Source organism: Grus americana, chromosome 10 (genome assembly GCF_028858705.1).
Source record: "Grus americana isolate bGruAme1 chromosome 10, bGruAme1.mat, whole genome shotgun sequence".
In the NCBI taxonomy this organism is placed as follows: domain Eukaryota; kingdom Metazoa; phylum Chordata; class Aves; order Gruiformes; family Gruidae; genus Grus; species Grus americana.
This window is the reverse complement of record NC_072861.1, coordinates 15,096,812-15,121,462: the sequence shown is the minus strand read 5'-3', so window position 1 is coordinate 15,121,462 and position 24,651 is coordinate 15,096,812. Positions and strand designations below refer to the sequence as shown.

General features: G+C 47.8%; 1 protein-coding gene across 1 annotated transcript; it reads left to right on the top strand.

The window, feature by feature from the left end:
- The first annotated feature begins 1,995 nt into the window (after positions 1-1,995).
- FAH (fumarylacetoacetate hydrolase) lies at positions 1,996-19,590 on the top strand. The gene is made up of 14 exons (XM_054836325.1): positions 1,996-2,180; positions 4,661-4,771; positions 5,408-5,529; positions 6,630-6,679; positions 8,173-8,263; positions 8,796-8,893; positions 9,147-9,199; positions 11,009-11,108; positions 11,822-11,952; positions 12,729-12,804; positions 13,404-13,450; positions 14,445-14,546; positions 15,543-15,660; positions 19,368-19,590. The coding sequence occupies exons 1-14, from the start codon at positions 2,100-2,102 to the stop codon at positions 19,445-19,447; spliced, it is 1,260 nt and encodes a 419-aa protein (XP_054692300.1). The 5' UTR covers positions 1,996-2,099; the 3' UTR covers positions 19,448-19,590.
- Positions 19,591-24,651: the final 5,061 nt, after the last annotated feature.

Here is a 24,651-nt window from a genome sequence, read left to right as displayed (position 1 = left end):
TATGAAGCGCACATGGTTTTTATAGTAAGGGAGGGAATAAATACCTCTTTCTGGCAAGTTTTGGTAATAGTCTCCCTTTTTTATGGGTCAAAGATCCTGTATTTCCTCAGAGCATTTGCTGAACTTCCTCTTACACAGCACAGTGTGGAAGAGCAGCAGCGTCATCTTTTGTGGGTGTTTCTCAGTTTGCTTTCTCTTTTGCTGCTACTTCCCTATTCTCTAATTCTTCTCTTCTCAGGTTGACTCCTTCTTCCATGTTTCTAAGCTCTCTCTCTCCCTTTTCCTAGAAGTGTCCTTCTCTCTCCCCTACATGCCCTCCCCTCCAGCCTGCCTTTCATCTGACAGTGGTACTTGTGGCCAAGTACAGGAGACACTGAAGATTTCACAATGGGGGGGAAAACCAGTCCTGTTTTTATTTTCTGGTGTCCCAGAAAAAAGAAGGAACAAGGAAAGTGACTGCCTTGGGAATTCACGTGCTCCCTTTACCACCACCTGTTATAAAGCAACAGCTCTTTTGGCCCTCAATGGTACAGTAGGAGACGTGGCCATGCCATGAGGAAGCTTTCCTTGCAGGGCTGTGGCAGATAGCACCGGGCAATTCTGCTTCTGCATGTATTGCTGTCAAAGCAATCGAATAAACCCCCTTTGCAGATTGCTCGGAGTTAAGGACAGGGAAAGAGTCTGCGGCCCTCATGTTAGCCTCTGTTTAGGCTGGAACTCCACCTTTCCCTCACACTGAAGAGTTGTGTGTCATCTTTCTTTGCTGTGGTGTTGGCTCTCTGTTCTCATGGTGGTTGATCTGCTGCTTGATCTAGATCATCAGCGAAGCCTTGTATTTTGTGTCATCAGCTTGAGGTTAGCTGATGAACATTTTAATACCAGCACATGCACAGTACTACACAACACTTAAGTAAATCTGTCTTCTCAAGATGCACAGTGTGTATTTGAAACATGCTTTCAAGATGGTTTTGGTTTTGGAATAAGCAGGTTATACACCCAAGTTATATTACCTTGGCATGAAACTTCTGCATTAAAAACATTTCTACCAATTGTTGGAATTGATTTGTACCTTAGGTACAGGAATTTTACAGGAAATTGTACAGAAGTTTGTGCTAGGCACTGTATTATTTAAGTAAAAACCCTTTTCAAATGGCTCCATGTGAGCTTGTGTCCCCACTAGTGAGGAGCTGTCACAGATGGGCTCTTGTCAGTGGTGGTGTGTCATCTTACACTGAATATCTGGCTCTACAGCTTGCTGCAGTACTTCTAATGAGTCTTCTCTGCCAAAAACAAATAAAAGGAAAAAAAAAAAGCAGGAAGCCAGTTCTTTGGCTTTGGCAGTCACAAGCATCTAACCATTTTTTTGCAAAGGGGTGGTCTTTGCTATTGAGATCTAACTTCAAGGATATTCCCTCATTGGTTTCTACTTTTCCTGGATGTGGGTGAATTTTCTGCTGCAGGTGGGAGAAGGCTGGGGCTGGGAGCAGAAAGGCAAGCCTCCCTGCTCTTTAGGGTTGGTTGCACATATATCTCTGTTTTTAAGATGCTGGAACTATCTGGAGAAAATGGAAGGACTCAGGTGCGGCATTACAGAACTAAAAAGCACACAAAGTTGTGCAGTGTCCCAAGGATTGCTGAGCTGCTGGAAGAACTGCTCAATGTGGGCACGATCACCTCACCGTTGCTCTGGCACGTAAGCGACCCCCAGAAGGTGAATGAGCGGAGTTACCTCTGGTCTTGGCTGTCTGCTCAGATCTCACCCGCAGCCACGTACCTGTCAAATAGACAGCCCTGGTTTCACGTGAGGGTTTATTGAGCAGGAAGAGCCTGTTTCTCCAGCGGTCCCTACCTCGCTGGGAACAGTTAACAGCTGCTGACTCATGAAAAAACTCTGGCACTAATTAACTGGGGCCGCTGCGGCAGAGGGGTGGGATGGAGATGGCTCTGCTATTGGTCTGGGGCTGAGGATGGAGGGTGGGATTTGGTGCTTCTGTGCTCTGGGTTACAACATCTGGAGAGGATCTTCCTCCTAGGAAGGCGCACAGCACCTCGGGAGGAGGGGGCTCTTGTCCGTCAGCAGGAACTGCGCGGCGCTCAGCATGTCTTTCATCCAGGTAGACAGGGACTCGGATTTTCCTCTACAAAATCTCCCCTATGGGGTTTTCTCCACTAAGGAGGAGGTAAGTAATAGTAAACTATGTCCTTGGGGTGTGTAATTGCTCAGAGGTTATGAATAAGAGCAGAAATTCCCGGCAACCTGAGATAAAGGAAAACTTCCTGGCCTGAGATGTTTGCACAGCCTTTCTGATTTGACAGCAAAACCGTAGCTGCTGCATTGGCTTTTTTCTTAATGGGGTTATTCTGATGGCGGCTTCTTTGAGATTGCACAGAAGAAATGAAAAGCGTTAATACTTACGAGAAGTACTTTGGCTAATACATACCATAGTGTTTGTACTTCTGGACTGTGAAATCATTAAATCTGTGCTAGATCCTTTCACTCTAAGAGGGACATCACAGTTTACACTGACTTTTTAACTCAGTCCCACATTTTCTCTGTGACTGAGTGTAATCACACTGTCACCCTTAAGAAACCACATTAGATATTTATTTCTTCTACCGTTAATTCTGTAGCGTCCGGTCCCTCTTGCACAGCGCAAACTGACGTGCAGGAAAAGTGATGCCTGTACTGAAAACACCGGATTTGCAAGCCAATGTCATCGTCTGCTCTGTTAAGAGCCTGGTCGTGGCGAGCTGCTTTGGTGGCTGCAAAAGCATTAAACCAGGGCACAAAATGCGAGTTTCATTTCTGTCTTTGCAGCTGACCTGTTGTGTTTTATTTGGCATACGTTTATGCAATGCTGCGTTAAACATCTAAACGTGTGTTACGTTTAAAGCTGTGCCCAAAGGCTATGGATTCAGCCAGCTTCAGGCCTTGTATTTTATGATCACATAAGAAAGTGTGGTTCAACCTTTCTTCCAAGGAGGTAGCTCCCAATTCCCCTTTTCCTGAGAACTGAGCCCAGCCAGGCTGGACCTCACACCTGCGGGAGCCTGGTGGGATGGAGCCCCGGAGATGTGCCCCCCTGCAGAAAGGGAAACGAGCCAAGAGCCGCAGCCTGGAAGGAAAAAGCGGAGGATTTATTTATCATTGCTTGCGGAAACTTCATGATTATCTCCTGGTTTCTGCTGTCTCAACTTATCCGTGCAGGTTTTTTTTTTTAAAAAAGAATTTAAACCAGAAGATTGTGTTTTCTGATCTGGTATTTCCAAAGATAAAACTGAGATGGTTTGTTTAATCTTTTCCTAGATGCGTGCGTTGTTATCTAGCTAGTGGGGATTATTTTTCCACCTTCTCCAGTAACTGTTCTCTGAAGAAAACATCTTCCCTCAGACCCTATGAAAAGACAGGCAAGGACTTACAGAAATTATTTAGGAAAATAATGTCTAAAAGTAGCCCAATGTTTTAATGATTTCAAGCTAAAGTAGCTGATGTCATTCCTGACTATTCCAGTTACAGATTAACCTGATGTGACCTTTAGTTTTCTACTGCAGGAATGTTTGCTGAATAAATACTTATTATCGCATTTGGAATCTTGTTTAGAAATTAAAGGTTAAAAAATAGGTTTAATAGCATGGATTTTCATAGATGATTATTCCCTTTTGGTAAGCTGGTTTTCATAATGACTATAACTAGTTGGTCTTTATTTGCCTAAAGACATGAATAATTGAAATTTGTCTTTGAACGCTGCAGCGTTTTTATACCCCCCCTCCCCGTACAGCTGCAGCAGAGCTGCACTGGGATCGTCCGTGCTGCTCCCCTGCCGTCACCGCGGGCTCCGCACGCGCCTGGCGCCGGCCCTGCGAGAGCCGCGGCGGATGAACGGGGTCTTTGTGTCTTGGGTTGCATCTGCCCGGCGAACGCAGCCGCCATCTACCCTCCGTGAGGGAAGCTGTTCCTGTAGCGAGGATCTAGACTAGGGTTTGCGTGCAAGCCGTGGGGTCCTCGCATGGCACGAGGATGGGTTGCGTAGGGCAGCCTCGTTTGACGTGGTACAGAAATAACGTGGCTGTGCAAGATGCGCTGCGTTCCCGATAATCATCAGTGGAGCCCAGAGCACCCTTCATCTTCTGGGGAGGAACTGTGGTGCAGAGATGCGTATTTTTCCCTCCGATTACGTGGTTACAGGGATGAGATCAATCCCGCCCATAGCATGTGTATGCTTCAGTTCCCCACCTGTAGAAGGAGGAATAACATTTCCCTCTTTCACAGCATATTTCAGATGTATGGGCTTATTCTGCAAGGCTTGTCATTAATGAGGGGTGGGCAAAGACTTCTGGGGGGTAAAGAGCAGGGAAGGAAACCTCTGCTTCTATTCCTATCCTTTCCCAAAAGCTGGGGATGAGGAGAAGGCTCTCTCCTGCCCCTCAAGGTCTGCAGGACGTCCACAGTGATGCTCTGCCTCTAGGTCCTAACATTTTTCAGCAGGCAGTCTCATCGGCTAGCTTTTAATGGTGAGTTGCTGTGATACCAGACCCTTGTCCCTGATGGATTAAACTCTCTGTGGTCGCCATCTTCCCCCATGCCCTTTTTGGAGGATTTGTGGCTACTACAAGCATAAACTCTTCTTCTTTTCCTCCCCCTCTTCTCGCTGCTTTGCAGCCTAGGCACAGGCTCGGGGTAGCGATTGGAGACCAGATTTTGGATCTCAGTGTCATTAAACATCTGTTCAATGGACCAGCTCTTGCCAAACATCAGCATGTCTTTGACCAGGTATTTATCAGAGTCTTTCCACGCACATTTTAGAAATATTCCATAAGGGATTTTAGTAACTTGTGGTGAGATAATGAACATGAACTGGAAATGTGTCATCAGGCGGGCTCTGCTTCCAGGGAAAACTCATCACACCTGCGATAGCAAGGAGAGCAGAGGCATTGGGAGTCCAAAGGACATTTTCACTGAAAGTTTAATCAGACTTTGGCAATGCAGGGGTCTGACACAAAGCCTAAACATTACTTCAGTCCTGCTTGTGCCTTCAACACTTCGTGGCACGGCATCAGGTGGGATTCTAATGACAGGGAGGTTGCATTAAGGGTAGAGGGAAATACAGCTGACCTCTGGTTACAGCTAGCTGCGATACCAAAGCCGCTAAGGGCTGAAGTAGTGTGTAGGACGGGCACGATGCAGCCACGCAGCAGGTCCTGCTTCAGAGGACTTGTGGTGGGAGGACAGGAGTGCAGGCAGTTATGAACAGGGAGGACAGGCAAAATCTGGGCAGCCACTACCACGTAACCCCGGCCGGCAGGCATTCAGCAACGGGATGGAAGTGCAGGACATCTTCCATGCATGCGAAGGTTAAGCAAAATGAGGTCTTTTATCCGCCCCCCACCTCTCTGTGTCGCCTGTCAGCCTACCCTGAACGCCTTCATGGGGCTGGGCCGGGCGGCCTGGACGGAGGCGAGGGCTTGTCTCCAGAAGCTGCTGTCAGCCGGCGAGCCGGCCCTGAGGGACAACGCGGAGCTGCGGAGGAGGTGAGGGAGCGGGGGGTCGCTGCGGGCACGGCAACCTTTCGGCTGTGCCCTGTGTCACCCGCATCACGCGGTGATCCAAGGCACCAAAATTGAAGGTCAGAACGTGGCCACCTGCCACCTACATGGGAATTAACTGGGGTTTGGGCATATTGAGAGCTTCCCGTTCTTAATTGTGTCTCTGATTAATCCTATAACTGCCCACAGATCCGGGGTGTCTCCTGCGCTTGGGAACTCTGAGCTCTGCCCTGGGCTGGGCTGGGCTGGGCGAGCAGGCGAGGGGACAGCCTGGTGCTCTGGCCACGTCCCCTCTTTGATGAAGACATGGCTGCAAGGGTCTCCACTCCACCTCTCCTGCCTCCCCCAGCACTGCCCTGCCCGTCCCGCCTGGAGCGTCTGCTGGCGTGGGGAGACCCCTCCAATTGCTCCTCAGGAACCGCCTGACTTTGCCAAACCCGAATCTCTTGTCGCAAATTGGCTTCAGATACGGGGCACTGCACTGGCGTAGGAGTGGGAGAGGAGGACTGTGCCCCGCTCCGTGCTGTGCTGATGGCAAACGTGTCTGTCCATTAATCACACACCACCTTCTTTGTCCAGAGTGATGCTTTAAACACTACAACTGCCTGCCCCGGCAGCGAGCGGGAGCCATTCCTCCCTGTCTTGCGGGGTGATGTAGGAGAGGGGTTGAGCCGCTGCTTGACACAGGGACCTTCCCTGAGCAGGCCCAGCAGCTCGAATCGGGCACCCCAAGCACCGCGTCCCATAAAATCATCCCTTCCACGCAGCAGAGGCAGTGGTGACCTGCTCAGCGGTGGGCATGGGGTGTTTCTCCGTGCCCCTTGGGAAACCAGCTGGCTCCCCTCAAGTGTGCCTCCCTTCCTGCTCGCACCCCGACGGATGCTCCTTTCGGTCGTAACCATCCCAGTAACAGCAGCTTGTGCAGTCGTCTTGCTTTTTCTGCAAGGTTTTTTTGCTGCAAGGCTTTGCAGAATAAATTAAGGAAGGAGCTAGGAGAAAGAGTCAGCCCTTTACATGCTTATAAACCACTCACGGGTGAGAGCTGCAAGTTTTCCGAGAGCTGAAGTTGTTGTTTTTCATTTCAGAGCATTTGTACCTCAGGCTTCTGCGACGATGCACCTGCCCGCCCGCATCGGTGAGTCTCCTGCAGCCAAGGGCTGCTCAGCGCTGCCCTTTGCTCCCGCCCGGAGAAGCCACTTTATTTCCAGCTTGCTCAGACAGACAGATCATAGCTGTGACAGGGAATGGGGTTCGCAGGAGCCAGAAGTAGATTATTGTACGTAATGAAAGGTAGGTGCTGTCTGTGGCATAAGAATAAAAGCCTGGGGAAGCTCAATAGCAGCCAGAAAATTCCTGGATGCATTTTTTCAGTAAATCAGGGCTGTCTGGTGCCATATAACTCTTGTCATCAGATTGGCATCACCTAAGGCCTTTGTGACTAGAGCCAGGGAAGAAACACTTGTTCATTTTCCAACATTTTCCCCGTTTGCCATCAGAAAATAATTCAGATCTTCTAAAGTTTTGCAAGGCAGATCCTCCGGCATGGCCTCATAAATAACCATGAGTCTCCGCTCCCAGACAATATATTACTCCGCATCCCAAATCTTCCCTCCACTCCCATGAGCCCAAGAACTGCTTCGGAGTGAATGTGTCCATATAGATACATAAACATTTTCCTGTTTTTAACAGAAATTTATATTTGGACCCAAAACCACTTGAGGGGTGTGACCTTCACAGGAGCAGGGACAGGAACTTGCCCGTTCCCCGGCCAAGCCCTGCTCCCGCCGAGCTTTTGGCTCTCGCGGGGCACAGCCCTGGTTTGGGACAACGTCTCGCCTGGCCCAGAGGAACCATGACGAGTTTCCATAGACGTGATACCTTCCTGCAAATAGTTTCAGGTCGAATATGTCTCGTCTAGGACGTTGCTGGCTCCTAGCACCCCTGAGTGCTGTGAGTGAGAGCGCTGCCTGGCAGCATGGCATTGGCTGTAGCACGCAGCTACAAGTTATTTAGGTTTCCACCACACTTATGTTCGGCTCTGTTCTGTGCTTGATTCGTGCTTGTCCTGAGAGCAAACACTGGCTATATCCTCTGCTGGGGCTGCGAGATAACTTACCGAGCTTGCAAAACAACGGAACATAAATGCCCCCTCCCAAGTGGAGGTTTTTTCCCCCAAACCCTCGGATTTGCCATTAATCCGCAAGGTGGGGAGCTGTTTGCCAGGGATGGCAGCAGAGGGCAGCAGATGTCCTGAGGACGAGCCGGTTCCCTCCTCCTGGGTACCACCGGCACGACGAAAAGAGCAGCGGGACTGGGTTCGCCTCTGAAAGCCGGCTGCTGCTTTATGTCCTTGTGCTTTTTCTCCCCCTTCTCTGCTGGATTATTAAAAAAACCCGCCAGCTGTGTATGCATAATTTTATAGGTGATCTGTGCTAGTCACCACCTTTACGCTATTAACTACATCCCCGTACTAATAATATTAAATGTTGCTACGTGCCTCTGCTTAGCACTCTTGCTGTCTCCTTTTCTGCTCTTTACATTGCCAGCAGTGTACTTTGTGCTCTGGCCCCAGCAGACGAGGGACTTTCCTACTGTTGATCCCTATTTTGTGGGTTTCTTTCCACTCAGGAGATTACACTGACTTCTATTCTTCACGCCAACATGCCACAAACGTCGGGATCATGTTCAGGGGGAAGGAGAACGCTTTGATGCCTAACTGGTGGGTAGTTCAGGTTTTTCTCTGGTGCAGCATTATTTTGCATGCTTATCTGTACATAGGTATAATTTTTTTAAGATCTGAGTAATCTTTCAGCAAAATACTGATGTCAGTTCATAGCGGATGAGAATCTGTACTGTCAAGAGTTCAATAACAGAACTGAAAACCACATTTCCCCAGCCTTAGCCGAGTCTGCACTGCATTTCACTGCAGCAGCCACACCAAACACAATGCAGCTCTCTGGTTCAAAGACAGATCTACCTAAGAAATTGGGTTTTGCTGAGTGACAGGACAGCAGGGTTTAAGTTCCAAGGCATTAAGTGGAGCAGTGGCACAGAAGCGCATTTACACAGCTACATGGCTTTGGATTATAGTTTGGTCACATTTTTATCTCAGAGCAAGTAAGGTGCAAATGTCCATGCCCATCTACGCGGAGCTCTCGCCTCGCACCCCCGTGGTGGTTCCACCCCAAACAGCTGCTCTGGATGGCGATGGATACACAGCTAACTCGCGCTCTGTGATGCTCTTTCACAAGGTTACACTTGCCTGTCGGTTATCACGGCCGGGCATCGTCCGTTGTGGTGTCTGGGACACCCATCCGGAGACCTGTGGGGCAAATGAGACCTGACAATGGTGAGTTCATGGTAGGTTTTTAATGTGGCTTCTTATTTTTTATTTTTCCTCCACTTCACAGAGCAGTGGAGAGGACGGATCTGGGAAGCCTTGTCTAGAGCCCAGCCTGGGGTCAGGGCATGAAAAAAGCCCTGAGTTAAGTCCATCTTGTGTTTGCATGCCAGGCAGCATCAGCCGTTCTGTTTCTTCTAGCTGTTACTTTTATTTCCCTACCTGTCTCCCTGTCGTAAAATACTTGTTCTTCTACCCACAGATAAACCGCCAGTGTTTGGTGCTTGTAAGCGTCTGGATATCGAGTTAGAAATGGTAAGATGGGCTTTTTTTCCACTACCACTTGAAAAATATTAAAATAGAAAAAGGGAAGAAAAGGTAAGTTTAGCTGCTTCTAAAATGAATCTCATAAGGTCCATTCCTGTGTTTCCCTCTGAGCAGTCTGTGCAGCAAGTAATTACAATTTCTATGGGGGAAACCTTTCCTTCTCATGGCTTGCAGGGTGCGTTAGCTCATTGAGTAGTTTGCTAATACAGCTTTCAGGCTGGAAACAGCTCGTCTGGCCAAATCTGAGCACCAGTGCAGCAGTCTGGAAGCAGGCAGGCATAATTCTTTTTATCAGCCTGTTATCTGGTTAGCGGTTACCTCTGCACGGCAGCCAGGATCTTTTAATGGACGCTGGGGATTTGGGAAATACAGACTGTCTGCGCCTTGAGTCTAGAGCAGAGGAAGCCGTGAGTTCCTGGAAGTGCAATTCAAACTTCTCATCTTTCTGGCTGGAAAGATGAAACCTGTGCTGAGGGTGTTGTAACAAAACATCCCTGGAAGGTGCATCTTCTTGTGGCTTATGTGGTCCAGAAGGGAGGAGTTTATAGGATTGTTCATCGTGATTTATATGATTTATATGTATTTTTATATGATTTATTCCCCATCTCTCCCCACTAAAAAAAAAAAAAGTGGAATAAGTCTAATATTAAGGAAAATGGTACTAAAAATGAACTGAAAGCCTTTAATGCTGTATGCTTTGCAGAAAAATGCTGTAAAGTAAGGAGGCAGCCCCATAAAGTGGGGTACATGAAGTGCTGCCATACCTCTGCTCTGCAGCCTGAGTTTTACTGCTGGCTGCTGCGAGAGCGGATTTAGGCTGACGAGGCTTTGGGAGAAAAAACTTCCATATTGTTGGTGGAAAGAGACAACTGAGATTCCCTGTAGATTTCTCTGCCACATTGTCCTGGTTCTGGCAAGGACAGAGTTAATTTCACAAAGAGCCAGGACAGGTGAGCCAAGCTGGCCGGGGGCTATTCCATACCCTGTGACATCACGCTCACCATAAAGGGGGCCGGTCGGGCAGGGGGGGTTCGGGGTGGCTCCGGGACAGGCTGAGCGTCCGGTCGGTCCTCGGATCGGTAAATTGTTCTTTGTTATCACCCATTGTGAATATCTGTTATCAGCACTGTTGTTGATTGTTTCCCTCTCCCTTGCTGTCCCAGTAACCTGCCCTTATCCCAACCCGCGAGGCTTTGCCGCTGTTTTTCCATTCTCCTCCTCAGCCCGCCGGGGGAGGGGTGAGCGAGCGGTGCGTGGCACCCAGCTACCGGCTGGGGCTAAACCACGTCACACATGCTCAGGCTGAACATTTTCTAAGGGAGCAAGTGCAGGCACCCAGTTTATGACCTGTTTTAGTTAGTGAGCACATTTCTCCACCTGCCACCTCTTCCCCACCATCATGACAGGCTCCAGTCGCGTTCCGCATCCCCTCGGATGACTTTAAACTCATTCCTGTCCGCTGTCTGCAGCAAACAGAGTCTCTTCAGTGGGCAAACCTGTTCCGCATCTGGACTGTAATTAGGAGGGACCATTTTTGCTCCTGCGTTTTGACAACATCATGCCCTTGTTTAATGCCTGTCTCTTGGCAACATGGTGCTCTTAAGTATTTCAAGCCTGGCAGCTTCATGGAGGGGAAGAAAGAGGGAGCAGGCTGTGGGTTTTGTCTAATTGTGTATGGGAGATGATGCAAAATCCCATCCTGTCCAGCCTCTGTTGCTTGTGCGTGTAACCCTCTGTGCAGTAAAGATTTTTAGTTCCAAAAACTTCCTTAATCAACATTTCACTTTTCAATTTCAGGCATTCTTTGTAGGTCCTGGAAACAACTATGGGGAGCCGATTCCTGTCAGCAGAGCCCAGGAGCACATCTTTGGGATGGTCCTTATGAATGACTGGAGCGGTAATCGGTGCTGCGAGAGTCTGCCTGGAGAGGGGGTTACAGCGTCACGGGAAACCTTAGATAGGGTTAAATTAGTTATTTTAATAGTAGAATAGTGATCATGGAAACCACTAGGTATGGTTGAAAGGGATGGAAATGAAATGCTGTCTGCATTTCTCACGCTCTATCTCAATCCATCTTCCATCAATCAGTAGAACCAGAAATTGCTGCCTAATGAAGATTTATTTACTTACGAAAGAGCTAATACCAGTCTAGTTTCTTCTGGGCAGGGATGGAGCAGCCCTAAGGATGCTGATTCCAACAGCAGATTGATGTCAGTGTCAGGAGGAAGAAAAGAATTTGGCAATCGCAAATCCTTCAGTGTCTGTGTAGATTTAACTAGTTGAAATTGGCCCTACAACTGGCATGGACCATTAGCTGGGTGTAAAAGCATTAACTAAACTGGGGATAAAAATACTGCTTATATGAGGGTGGCCTGACTTGTTTTAATTATTGCTGACTTTTCTTCCTTAATCTAGCTAAGATCTAGATTCTAGGTCTAAGAAAATTGGTTTTAGGATCTGAAAGGGATGGGTTTAAATCAGAATTTGGGCACAATGTCTAGAAAAGGGTGGTGAGAACATTTCCAATCCATGTTACTCTTTCACATGTGTGCTGGCTGTGCAACTCCTAGGATAGGTTTAACAGCATTGCTTTGAATTTTCTCTTCCTAGCCCGTGACATCCAGAAATGGGAATACGTTCCTCTGGGTCCGTTCCTGAGCAAGAGCTTTGGCACAACCATCTCTCCTTGGGTTGTCACCATGGACGCTCTCATGCCATTCGTGTTGCCAAACCCTGTCCAGGTTAGCAAGAGAAAGGGTTGAAATAAAGGAAAAGCAGTGCTAGGAAAATCTCAGTAGAACTGGTAGGTCCCGTCAGTAGAAGTCACTGAGCTGTAGCAATGCCAGACAATTCCTTCATAGAGTTTACAAGTGTGATCCTGCTTGCAAACATATGAAGGCACCCTGGGTTCTCTGAGTTCAAATGTTCACTGATGTCACTGGTGCTGGCACATGGTGCCCTGAGCTGTCATCCTGCTTGCTTGAGCAGGGCAGAAAAATCATCTCCTTTAACATACCTGGAAAATAAACTGATCACAGAGCTTCTTGTTAGTGTTTGGTAGCCCTTGGCATCCAGCAAGCAGTGGAGAGAGTGGACTCAAGCCAAAACACTTTGTTCAAGCATTTCCAGTTGTCTGCGTTATGCAGAGATTTAGTTGAAATGGAAAAACACAATAAAGGGTCCTGCTGAGAACTCGCCATCCTCTCGATGCAGGCACAGAGCAAAGGTGTGCTAGCGCTGTATTTGTTTCGGGTTAACATCCACACCGTAATGATGGAAAGGGCTTTGGGAGCCCACATGCAGAAAAAGGAATCAGATTGTATGGATATCACATCTGTTCTGAAAAATCTTTAAAAGCGTGTGCACGAGAGCAAGAAAAGCAATAATCAGAGCGGTAACAACAATGAAGTAAATGGGGTGTGCGGCACAGCCTGGTTCAACAAAAAGTCACTGGGGTGGCTCGTGGAATTTTTCCTTTCTGTGTGTTTAGACTGTGGTGCCTTTTATATGCTTTTAGGATCCCAAGCCGCTGCCCTACCTTCAGGATACAGAACCCTACACTTTCGACATCAAGCTCTTTGTTGCTATTAAAGGTACGGAAATGCTGAGTGGGTTCTAAAGCTGAAATTGCCCGTTAAGGGATGCAGAACCACCATGTATTTCAGACAATTTGCTCTTGGCTCTGTGGTCCTCCTTTCCCATCTTTGCCCAGACTGCCTCTGTCAGAGCAAGAGGCAAAGCTCTTTGTGCTCTTCATGCTCCCTGTTGGCCGTGCAGCAATGTGTCAAGGAGGGAACACCTCCCAGATGACCAGCTTATGATGAGGAGGTCTGCCTGCACGGGCAGATGTAGGCAGGGCATGGAAAGAGCAGATGTACGTCAGATTCAGATGTTAACCCAGCTCAGACCCCCAGCTCAAGGTCCTGCTGACTGGTAGGTCCAGGTGTTGGTCCTTTAGTAGAGCAGAGAGTAGGAAGTGTGCACCTTGATACTACCCCAGTGCCACCCGCACGCTTGTTTTCTGTGAAACGCTGGCCTTTGTATCGGAATAGAAAATGTTATTACTTGTTTCCTGCTGGGGATTACAATGATAAAAGAAGTCTCTATCCATCTGTAAAATCAAAAGACTCCAACATCATTCATCCAACACAAACAAATTGCTTCCCTGTTTCTTATTTTTTATTTTCCACAGGAGAAGGAATGAGCACACCAACTACTATATGCAGATCCAATTTCAAGGTAAGACTCCCGTATGTTTTATTTGTTTGAAATCTTGCTGATGCCACCAGCTCCTGCCTTAGGCAATTTCAAACACTGACTTTTGCATTAGCTGAAGATCAAGCCTGGCGTGCGTTTGTGTCGGGGACAGAGGGAGAAGAGTGGAGGGTGCTGATAGTTCATCCCTCTACTGAGATGGAAACACCTGAATGCTGGAGCACTGAAGAAGGGGGCAGCTCCTTCCGCTGCCCAGCTTAGCGTGCTCAGAGCATCCCAAGTTGTGTGCTCATTTGGCAGGGAGCGGTGAGAGCGGAGGGCTCGCAGGCAAAGGGAACTGCCTCTCGCTGTGCCGAGGGGCGATACAGCTTTGCAGTTGCAGCTGGTGATTCAGTTGCAGACTTGCCGCTGCGACACCGTGCCGAGCCCGGGTCTGCCCCAGCCCCTCTGCGGGCAGCGCGGGGGGTCTGTGCCTACGGGCTGATTGAAGCCAGGAGGTATATGTACCAGCTGCAGGATTTCTCTATCAATTTTATGTTCACGTTTGGTTCTTTGCGTAGTAATTACCTCAATCAGTAAATCAGTAGTCAGCAAATCAGTAATAAGGAGATTTTTGTATAAACTCATTAAAATACTGGACCTAATCATGGATCCTGGGTTAGCAGTGCTGGCCTTAAAGAGGAAGAAGAAGAAGAGAAATGACATCCAGCTGAAAGAAGAGAAATTTTAAAGGACTAAATTACATGTTTAAGTATGTGTTTTATATGCACATAGCAGCTCCTGGTCATCATTTAGAAAGCAATCAGTCAGGCCACAGTACCTACTGAGAACGCAGCACTAAGTAACTGTGGAGGTTGCTTTTAGGTGGCTGAAGGCTCCTGATTAAGTAAGGAAACTTTTCTTTAGGGACACTCTTACCAGCATCACCCTGCGAGTGCACTATGCTCTGCATAGGCGAATGGCATGCCCAAGTGGTTTGTCCCTCATTGCTTTAGCCTCCTCTTCCTCCTTCCTCCAGCACATGTACTGGACCATGAAACAGCAGCTGGCTCATCACTCGATCAACGGGTGCAACCTCAGACCTGGAGATCTCCTGGCATCCGGAACAATCAGTGGACCCGTAAGCGTTTAAATAACGATAGTCACTGAGAACTGGTCAGCAATGCAAAACCAACCGAGCAGGGCTTTGGGTCTAAGCCCTGTTTGATTTGAGCAACCATGAAAATATCTGCAGTTCTTCCCTAAGCACTTTGGGTTGATGCTTGGGTATTCCCAAAATTGCACTGAGAAGTGGTGTTTCTGTTGTTACCGTTTTTTGGTTTTTAATCTCTCCCATGTTCCTTTCCCTAAGAACTACTGTTTTACTACAGATGCAAATTAATTTCCATGCACAAACATCCACATGGCCTATTTATGCTCTATGAAATGCATCTTTGTTGTTTCTAAGAATGTACAAGGTGCATGGGTATAACTTCTAGTTTCTCTGATGCTACGTATCTGGAACTAACTTCACAAGCTACTTCCCCTTGTACTGCCACATGCACAGCTGTTGCAATGTATGGTAAGGTACTGACAGTTTCTGAAAACATCAAATATAAATCCTGTTCATGCCGCCTGAAAGACAGCCTAGGGTAAGTTGTTTCCAAGCTGGGATACCTATACTTCCACTTTGAGCATTTCCGAAGTGCTTTTTGCTTCCTCTAAACTTACTGTGCTGCACATTGACACCAAAGACTTACAAACCTTTGCCAGCTTCGCTTTTCTGAAGAACAAAATGTAAATAAAACTCTGAAACGTGACTACATAAAAGCACTGGATTTGTAGAAGTGCCCTCGACGTGTTTCCATTCTTGCTGCGGCAGACCCAAACTACTTTTACAGGGTTTAGCACTATGTTAAACGCTCCAGATATCGGCTGTAAACATGACTGCTTATAGCGAGCAAACAATTAAAATGCAAAGGCAGGAAAACAAGTCAATGTATCCATGAATTAAATCAACAGCAAAACTCCGTTCTATAGAGCTAACGTACTTGTGTGTCTACTTCCAGCAGCAAGTAGCTTAACAGTAGGACAGATACTAAAAAGCTATTTATTTGTTTATGAACTCTTGCTGCAGGAGCCGGAGAGCTTTGGCTCCATGCTGGAGCTGTCCTGGAACGGAACAAAAGAAATCCCTCTTGGCAGCGGACAGTCTCGTAAATTCCTACAGGATGGAGACGAAATCATTTTGACAGGTAATGGGCGAACAGCTGCTCCTGCGCTGCACCGAGGACGTGTTTCTATAGATTGACCCCAGCAGTGGAAGTGCCTGGCGGGGAGGCGGGCTGTTCTGTACGTACCCGCCACGCAAGCACGGTTGTTTCCATCCTACCCGTCAGGAGGCAAAAGCAGGTGGATAGAAATTTCCCTGCAATAAATGCTTTCTGGATTAGATTATCTGCTTTGCTAAGCAGTTAATGATCTTGCTATGTGCGTGAGCACTAGGGGGATGATGGGGGTAGGTTTGCCTTTACGGGCAAAATTATCCTGGGACTAGAAGTAGTTGACGTGCTGTTGCCACCACAGTCCAAGTTTGCATGTGGAGCAGAGCTTGGCAAATGCTGAAACAAGTTATTTTGCAAATACTATTTCATTTGTAACATGGGCATATTCAATTAAGTGTGTTGCAAATCAAATATGTGGGAAACAGCATGAAGCCTGCTAGAACAGCTGAGCAGCTCCCCTCTGAAAAGGGCTGTGCTTGAGAGCAGTTTCATGCTGGGCCATGGTTTTAATTTTCATCTTGAGAAACTAAGGATTTTATGAATTAAAATCCACCATGATGTTTTGTGATCTAAATTCCACTCCTACTTCTTTTTAATCCAAAGACTAGTGCAAAGCAAATCTATTTTTTTCCTTTCCTCTCATCTTGTCAACCCCTCTATGGCTTTGAGGTGGCAAATATTTGGCAAGAACAGCCATGAGAAACTTTTGATTCAAGCCTGCTTACATCTTTGCTACGTCGCCTACTGAATTTTTAGAATATCTCGTGGGATGTTGTGCATCATCAGATGAGACCCAGCCAGTGCCACACCTGGCTCTGAGCAACTCCATCCTGCTGATGTGATCAGCGGTAGTCTGTGCAGAGAGCAAAACAGCTCAAGCGATGAGAAAACACTTACAAACGTGACTTAGGGCAGAGAAAATGTGAGTGACTGATGCCTATGCAGCAACCTGAAGGACACGAAGGTCTGATGCTGGTATGTGTCAGCGTGACTGTGCCTGCTTAATCCAACCAGGACTTCTAGGATTTTTGCCAAAACAGTCTAAAATTTCTCATTTTTTTCAGAAAGCTTTTTAACAAACCCCAAGACCTTTCCTGTGATGACCCCCCCCCTGCTCCCCCCAGATATGGATGTGTTCCAGCCTCCGGGTGACGGCTCTATAAGCAGTTTTGGTAGTGCTGCAGGCGGAGCCCAGTGCCTCCTGTCTGGCAGCCCGGGCAGTAACTTTGGAAATAGTGTTTCTGTGAGGTGCTGCCAGTTTTGCAGAGGAAGATACTGAGACAACTGGAGACTGAGATGTACTGGAGAAAGCTGTAGGTGATGAAACCGAGGAGCCCCCGATACCTCTGACACCCTTCAGCCTCCCAACAACCCAGCGACTACTCACGCTGCAAGTTGTAGGCATCCGATGCAGCTCTCCGTAGGTTTCCTATACATTCAGTGCAGAGACACACTCCTCCAGCAATTCAGAGTACCACATTGCCCTCCAGAGTTGCAAATCTCCCTCCAGTAATATGCCAGGAGCCCTAAATTAAGGTACAGTTAGGTATTATGAACGTCCCTCTGGAATTACATGCCGACATCCATATTGGCAATGAGCACCTTGCAGCTTGGGAGCTGCTGGCACGAGGTGACAGGCTGAGGGACAAACGGGACTAGACCATGACCCATGTTGTTCTTCCTGCCCAGAACAAGCTGTGTTACTTAAATGAATACTTTAAATCCTGAAAGTCTTTAATCTTTAAAGATGTCATGGTGGCGTGGTTGTTAACCTGGGTGAAGGCACGGCTGCCCCAGCGGGACAGTCTCATGTTACTCGGTCTGCTGTGCTGTTTTACACTAGCAACAGTTTGTGGTTGTAGCGATCAGGGCATCGGGCCATTCCCGAAAGCCAGGTGCTGCTGGGGCCGTCTGCTGGGACAGTTTGGGATCTGCTCCTATTTAGTGATGTACGGCAGGTCCGGTGCGTTCAGGCACCCTCGAGGCCGGGCTCGTGCTATTGCATCCTCTCCCGAGGCTGTGCCATTAGCTCTTGCCAAGTGCCCAACCCATAATTTCTAGTCTCCTATTTCAACTTTGTGTTCTTGTTCCCCTTGTGGGAGCTATTTGAGAGCCCTAACGCATAAAATGAGAGAAATATATTTTTCCCAAGAAGCGTGTCCTGGGGAGGGAGCATTGCGAGGGAAGGTTTGCCGATGGTGCGCTGCAGCTGGCTGCAAAAATCTCTCTGTAGCTCCTTAGCGCTCAGCTCAGGCCCATGCTGCGGGCAGCACAGAGCTGGCTTTGTTAAATGTGCTGCTCCTTGGTGCTGCTCTAAATCATAGTTGACAGCGGAGATAACTAAACTGGACTGAAATAATAAGCCAGCGCTCAAAGGAAAGCTGGCAATGAAGCCTAATGAGACAAATGGAAACTCAGCTGAGCCTTAGAGGAAGTCTCTTACTCAAGAATTGCTTAGGAATGAGGGTTACCTGGCAGATACGGGGACAGATATACACCAGCACTCACAGACACCGCTGTCCTTGGAAAAGCTTCATCTCAGCCTGGCTGTGAGAGCTGCGCTGTGGGTTAGAGCTGGCAGGGTCTGTCCTCGTGCTGCCATAACTTTGGCTGCCCTGCAGCCTGAGCCCGCCCATCCTCCTCTTCCTCGGAGGAGGTTTGCACTGCTCCGTGCTGAGGGTGGGAATTAGGGTTATGGTCTGTTCTGCTCAGCTCCCTCTTGGCTTCTCAAAGGCAGCTGGTTTTTATCACATGCAGGGAAGATGATGTATTCCATTATTTTAGGAAAATCCATCTCTAACTATGAAATCAGTCCTTAAAATACAGCATATGCCGCTTGTGTCCTTCCTTTGATCAGTTGTTGTAGTGGAGAGCTACAGTAGGTCTCCTCAGCTGTTTCTTCCCAGAATAGTCTTCCCAGATGGGCCAGAAGCCCCCAGCTGTGTCCCCTTCATCTGCAGCTTTGCTAATGGATGCTGTGTCTGGAGCGGCTCGGCTGGCCCGTGGCAGCATCGCTGCAGCATCTCCGTCCTAATGTCACCCCTCCCGTCATGCAGGAGCAGGGAGAGATTGAATCGTCCTGTGGTTAGAGATGTTGTCACAGGCCGGTAACTTCAGCAGCAGTCAGCAGAGCTTCAATGTCCCTTTATATAACAGAGGATAAACGAATATTTTGAGTCAGATGCTGAGTTTCTTACGGAACTAAACTACTTGATTTTAGCGAGCAAAACAGATTCTGCAAGGGTTAGTCCTGCTGTTTGAGGGGTTTAATGATCGTCTTTCTGGCTATAAGCATCCCGATGTCCTAACGCTGCAGAAAGAGAATCCAGATTTACTTTATTAATTGCAAGGCTGGGCCAGGTAGTGAATCAGCTTGCCAGTTAGATCGATGATGATGCAGGTTAGGTTTGAAAACAGAAATACTGCACATCTTGTTTGCTCTTTGATCAATTCACTGAACTTGCATATTGCTGTGTTTAACATTTTGTGCTTTTTTTTTCTTTTTTTTATATTCCTGGGTTACTTGAACTCTTCCAGGTGTTCTTTTTTTTACCGCTCATTGCATTTCTGAAATGTTTCCACTTGGTTTTGGTCTGTTTATGCCTTCATTTACTTTTGTTCCCAGTAAAATCCTGCTGTCCTTACAGAACAAGCTCTCTGTTGTTTTCTGGCCCTAGGTTACTGCCAGGGCAACGGCTTCCGCGTGGGATTTGGCCAGTGCTCGGGAAAAATCCTTCCAGCCCTGTCAGATCCATAATGACTGGAGGAAAGTGACATCCGAGGAGGAGGATCTCTCCCCCCACCTCTAACAGTCATGCTGCTTTATTCAGATCTATTATTTTTGTATGAGTGATTGGAATCTTATTGGTTTTAATTATCAATAAATATCTTAAAGATGAATGTGGCTCGCTGGTGCGATAACAAGAGGATCTCAATGCTATCTCAAAATTCTCAGAATGATTGAAAGTGAGATTCTTAACTTTTCTACTATATTAATATTATTTTCATAATTATAAAAAGAGGCTTTCAAGTAAACTTAAATATTCAGAGTACTAGGTTGATGATAACAGCTAAGATTCGTGCTGGCTTCTTTTTTTCACAGTGTTAATATGCTGGAGGTAAAATCTTGAAGGCAAGTTGCATATGGATGCTAAAAACTTGTAGACCATGCTGAGTAAAAGGGAGTTACATGGCTATGCCCTAAACTAATTTGTAACAAAGCGATTTGCAGATGTGATAATCAATACGACTGAAAGCAGCAGGAAAGCAAAACAAAAAAGTACCAGACAAACTAACAACCTTTTCAAATAGTGAAAACAGAAATCGTACTGTCCAAAAAAACCCCAACAACCCACCAGCAAACAACTGATGGTGACCAAGAAGGCTCAGCACTAAACTCCTGCATCTCAGGAGGAAAATCTGTGCAGACTCTGGAGTTCAACCCGTACGTTGCAGCACGATGAGTTCCTGGAAATAAACCCCAGCAGGTTGCAGCCTGCAGCTGCCGCCCTCCCCGTGCCCCAGGAGCAGGCAGGTTGTCCCTACTCCTCCTGTCCTTCCATGAGCAGAGGCAACTCTCCATGACCCAGCAGAAAGATCGATGCCAGCCCTGAGATGGGAGCCTGTGTTGGGGCACCCCTCAAAAGAGAACATGGAGATACCTCGTGCATCTTGCCCTGGTTTTAGAGAAGGGAATGCCCCATTTCTCTCACCCTGTGCACCAGCTTCCCGGGGGTCAAGGAGGGAGGGTGAACTTCATGGTTGGAGTGGTCCCCAGGTGCTCATGGGTGGCAGTCACACCTTGTCACCTAACAGGGGCTGCGGTGAGAGAATGCCGAGGAGGCAGACCGCCTTCCCGCACTCCTAAAAGGCATCTCTTGCCGCGGCATCCCCTGGCAGCAGGCAGTAAACAAAGCCACATGCCACTTTTCTCAAGTGTAAAGGGCATCTGCCGTCTCCCGCTGGTCTACAAATCAATTTAACTCTATGGCCGAGTGCCAAATCACATCAATTAGAGGATATTTCTGACTGAAGGAGCTCAGGAGACCGGATAATGAACTCTGGTACAGTGTAAGGGGAACTTGTTAAATATTTGCTTGGTCCTCAAAGTGAGGAGCCTGATGAGGCTGCTGGCTTCATGCAGTGACAGCAGGACGAGCGTGGGCTGCTGCTTTCCCACGGCTGCACCTTTGCTCCTCCCGAGGTCTGCCGGGTAGTTTTGCTGGCGTGGGCCATGCAGGTATTTGTCATCCTGGGGAGCACCCAGTGCTGATTGGAAATGCGAACCTCTTGGCCACGCAGGAGAGAAAAATGAATTTGACATGAAGATTAATGAAAAAACGTGGCAGTGCAGATAAATCACTGCTAACGGGGCATGTTCACTGAAATGGGCTCTCTTCCAATGTGCAATAATAATAGTCCCTTTAAAGAATGATACTTGGAGGATCATCCCCAAATTAATTTAAATTTTTAGCCTAAGACATTCCACTATTATCAGGAGGAATGACCTGGCCAGGAAGACAGTGGCTCATTGTTTATCAAGGAAAAGCTATTTCCCCTTCAAGCTCTTGTGGAAACTCGGAGTTGAACTAATAGGCAGGTATTTATTTAATGTGCTCTGACTCGGTTGTCAATTTATAGGATGATTTGTGCTCTCTTTTGACCTCAGAAGACAACCACAAGTCGACACCTTCCCTCTTGGATTTAGAAATAACTCGTGCAGTTCCTCTGAGCAGAGCCTGGCTTCGCTCCTGGCAGCAGCAGGAGGACACCGAAGGCATTTATCCAGTAGAGAAATTTCTCTGCAGAAGCAACATCCATGTCTCACCTTGCCGTATCTGACATGTTGGAAATGCAATGTCTGAGGAGAGGGGTGCACCCACAGAGGGGACATCCACCGCAGGGCTTCCCATGGGCAATCCCACTCTCCTTTCTTTGCCTCTTGCACAGATCTCTGATGCTAAAGCTGCGGCAGCAGCACACTGTGGCTTTCCCACGGTGCCACAGCCCCAAGGAGGGGTTTTGGTGTGCTGAAAGGAAGGATGCTTTGCTGAAAAGTCTGTGAAAAAAAATTTCTATTGACAAGAGCTGGTGGAGGTGTCAGGGCAGTATGCTGTCAGTCGTGGGTTTTAACCTTGACGCAAGACATTTTGCGGCCAGGAAAGACCACAGCATCAAGGCTTTCTGGGTGCAGGAATGCTTATTAGAAACTGTTAAATCCACAGTGCTCTCTGCTGGCTTTGTGCAGGGCAAAGGCGAGTCTTGGCTGTGTGCAACAAGTTCCTCTCCCAAAAAGCCAACCTGACTCTGCAGTTGCTGCCGACAAGTGGAAACTGGGTTCCTTGCTTGGGCAGGCAGGAAGGTCAGTGGTGCCAACAGCCCTGCTGCAAACCAGACCCTGGCAGGACAGAGGTACCCACATGTGAATGTCCCCAAGCTGGCTCCTGACCCAGAGCCAGGCTGTCACCCGCAGCCCCAGCCCCAAGGCAGGAGGGTGGTTTGTCATCTGCTGTGGCCACACTTTCCATCCTTGGGCCACAACTCCCAGTGTCTGTCCAAGCACCCCTGCACCGTGGTGGGGATGGGTGGGAGGTGGTAAGGTCCCCCCTGTGACCCCACAGGTGACAGAGCTGAGCTTCTCTAGCCCAGGGACATCTGGAGAATTTCCAAGTTCCCAGAAGGTGGAGGTTTTCCGGAAAAGAGCTCAGATACAGCTCTGAGAGCAGGTTTCAGAGATGAGCTGGAGAAAGTCCAAAGCCTTGCTCAGGACAGAGCTCAGAGACATCTGCTGCCTGCTGCATGGATGGGGGCCAAAAAGCCAGGGGATGCTAAAAAAGGAGAGAAACATTTTTATATACCCAAGGCCACTTTCTTTTCACCTCCAGGAGAAGGTAGTGGCCTTCGTTCTGGTGGGCGCTGAGGAGAAGGGGGGCCCATAGCCAGGCTGCCCTCACCCAACCCAGTGAGCCCAGAGCCACCAGCACTCCTGATCCTCACCCTGCCAGGATACCCTGCGTTGAGGGGCAGATGAAGGGTACATCTACACTGCAGCATGCAGTGCTGCCCTAAAATAGCATTGCTTTGCCTAGGGCTAGCAGCACCGCAGCCACAGCAGCACCCACTGCCTGGGAAGGCAGCAGCCTCCAACACAAGTTTTGGGGAAGACCCAGGTGCTTTGGGCACCTCCTGCTTGCTCCACCTCCACTGGGGCAGCTGTAACCACTTAGCACCCCTGGCCTTTAAATGGAAGGTCATGGAGCCCTCTCTTGGTTTTGGAGGAAGGTATCTTACAGGGTGGGGGTGAAGTGGAAAAGGGGTGGAAAGGTGAGGCTCTGGGAGTGGGGGGGGGTGTGCTTCAGCTTGGGTGCTCTCAGTTCAGCATGCAGACCTGGTGCTCAGAAAAGTTTATTTTTGAAGTTCTATTTCAATTGATTTGACCCTCTCTACAAAGAGCTTCCCTTCCACTTTTGGAAGTTAGCATGGAGTGTGGCCTCACCTGCTTCTAGAAGTTATGAATTTTAATTTGATTTAAATCTGTTTTCCTTAGTTTGTTTATATCCTGGCTTCCAGCATAAATGGGGGGGGGGAATCAATCTGAGAGCTCCTTTTCCTCTGCCCTGTTGTAGTACCAGGTTTGTGACCTAGGTGTAGGACAAGAAGTTCCTCCTTGGATCTTCAGAGGCCTGGAGGGGAAAAATAAAACACTTCTGCTGTGTCAGCTGCCTGGGAAACCTTGTTCAGAGCCATGCAATGCTGTGGAGGAAGAGAGACCCTGCTTTCCTGACTGGAGGAAAGGGAAACGCACATCCAAATGGAAACCATGACTCTGATGCTTGCCGGGAGCATCCTTCTTCCTGGATGGGTGTTTCGTTCCCAGCAGCGACCCATGCTCAAGCACAGCGATCCTGGAGGTGAGTAATGCGGAGATGTTGGATGAAAGGTCTTGGGAGGGATGCGGGAAGTGCTTCTGTGTCATACTGCCTTATCACAGGGTGGTCATGCATGCGATGAATCATACTGCCCGATAATATTTCATCGGGCTTTGTTATTTTGCTGGTAAGAAAACTAAGGGACAGCCTCTGTTTAATACTGTTTGAGATGCATTTTCTTATAGATCAAAGCATCGTCTGGTTGGTGTGTAATGAAAAAGCTGGGTATAATTTATAATAGCGCTGTTGGTATAATTAAGTGTCAAAAGAAAAACATGGAATAAAACCCTAAAGCATATTTCAGAATTTAAAGGAAACAATGGATTTTCTGTGTGAAATGCTGGCATTCTTCACCAAAAATAGTTTTCTGCAGAGATTCTAATTAGAAATGGATGCAATAACATGGAAGAAAAATCAGTTTTGATGAAAACATTTGGCTCAGCAATATTCATAATTCTTCTATTAACCAGGCAGCAATAACTCAAAGTAAAATGCTCTTTCAGTAGCTATTCAGGGTCAAGGTAGCGACTTTGAGAGACAGAGCTGGTAGGCGATACTTGCATTGGTTTTGGCTTTAAGCAGTAAGGCAGGAGGCCATTTCTCAGGCTTGGTTGCTGCTTCTGTTCAGGATGCCCACACAGCTGCTGCTTAGCAAGAAAGAAAGAGATCATTTCTGGAATTTTAAAATTGATTGAAGGCTTTGGAAGCACGTGAGGGACATGCTGAAGCACTGGCACCATGCTGCCCCATACAAACCTGTTGTGAGCTGTTCCTCCTTCTGGTGTCCCCTCATTCCCAAGAACGTCCTCACCTCAATGGTTTCTTTGTTGCGTGTGGTTGTCCCTGAAGTTTTAATCACAGACCTGTGCTTTCTAACTTTTACTCTGTTTGCTCCATATTATCTAACTGGCAGCTGTAACAGAGCTGGCGTAGACACAGTTAATGTGTAAGAGAAATGCTGCGGGAGCAGAAGTCCCTGGTGGCACCTGTTGGGTCAGCGTGTGGGATCGACGCCTTTGTTAATGAATATTAA

Excerpts from the sequence above, each read along its gene's own strand:
- FAH (XM_054836325.1), top strand. The coding sequence starts at position 2,100 with ATGTCTTTCATCCAGGTAGACAGGGACTCGGATTTTCCTCTACAAAAT. Across the intron at positions 2,181-4,660 it reads TTTTCTCCACTAAGGAGGAG|CCTAGGCACAGGCTCGGGGT; the intron begins GTAAGTAATAGT and ends GCTGCTTTGCAG. Across the intron at positions 15,661-19,367 it reads AGACGAAATCATTTTGACAG|GTTACTGCCAGGGCAACGGC; the intron begins GTAATGGGCGAA and ends TTCTGGCCCTAG.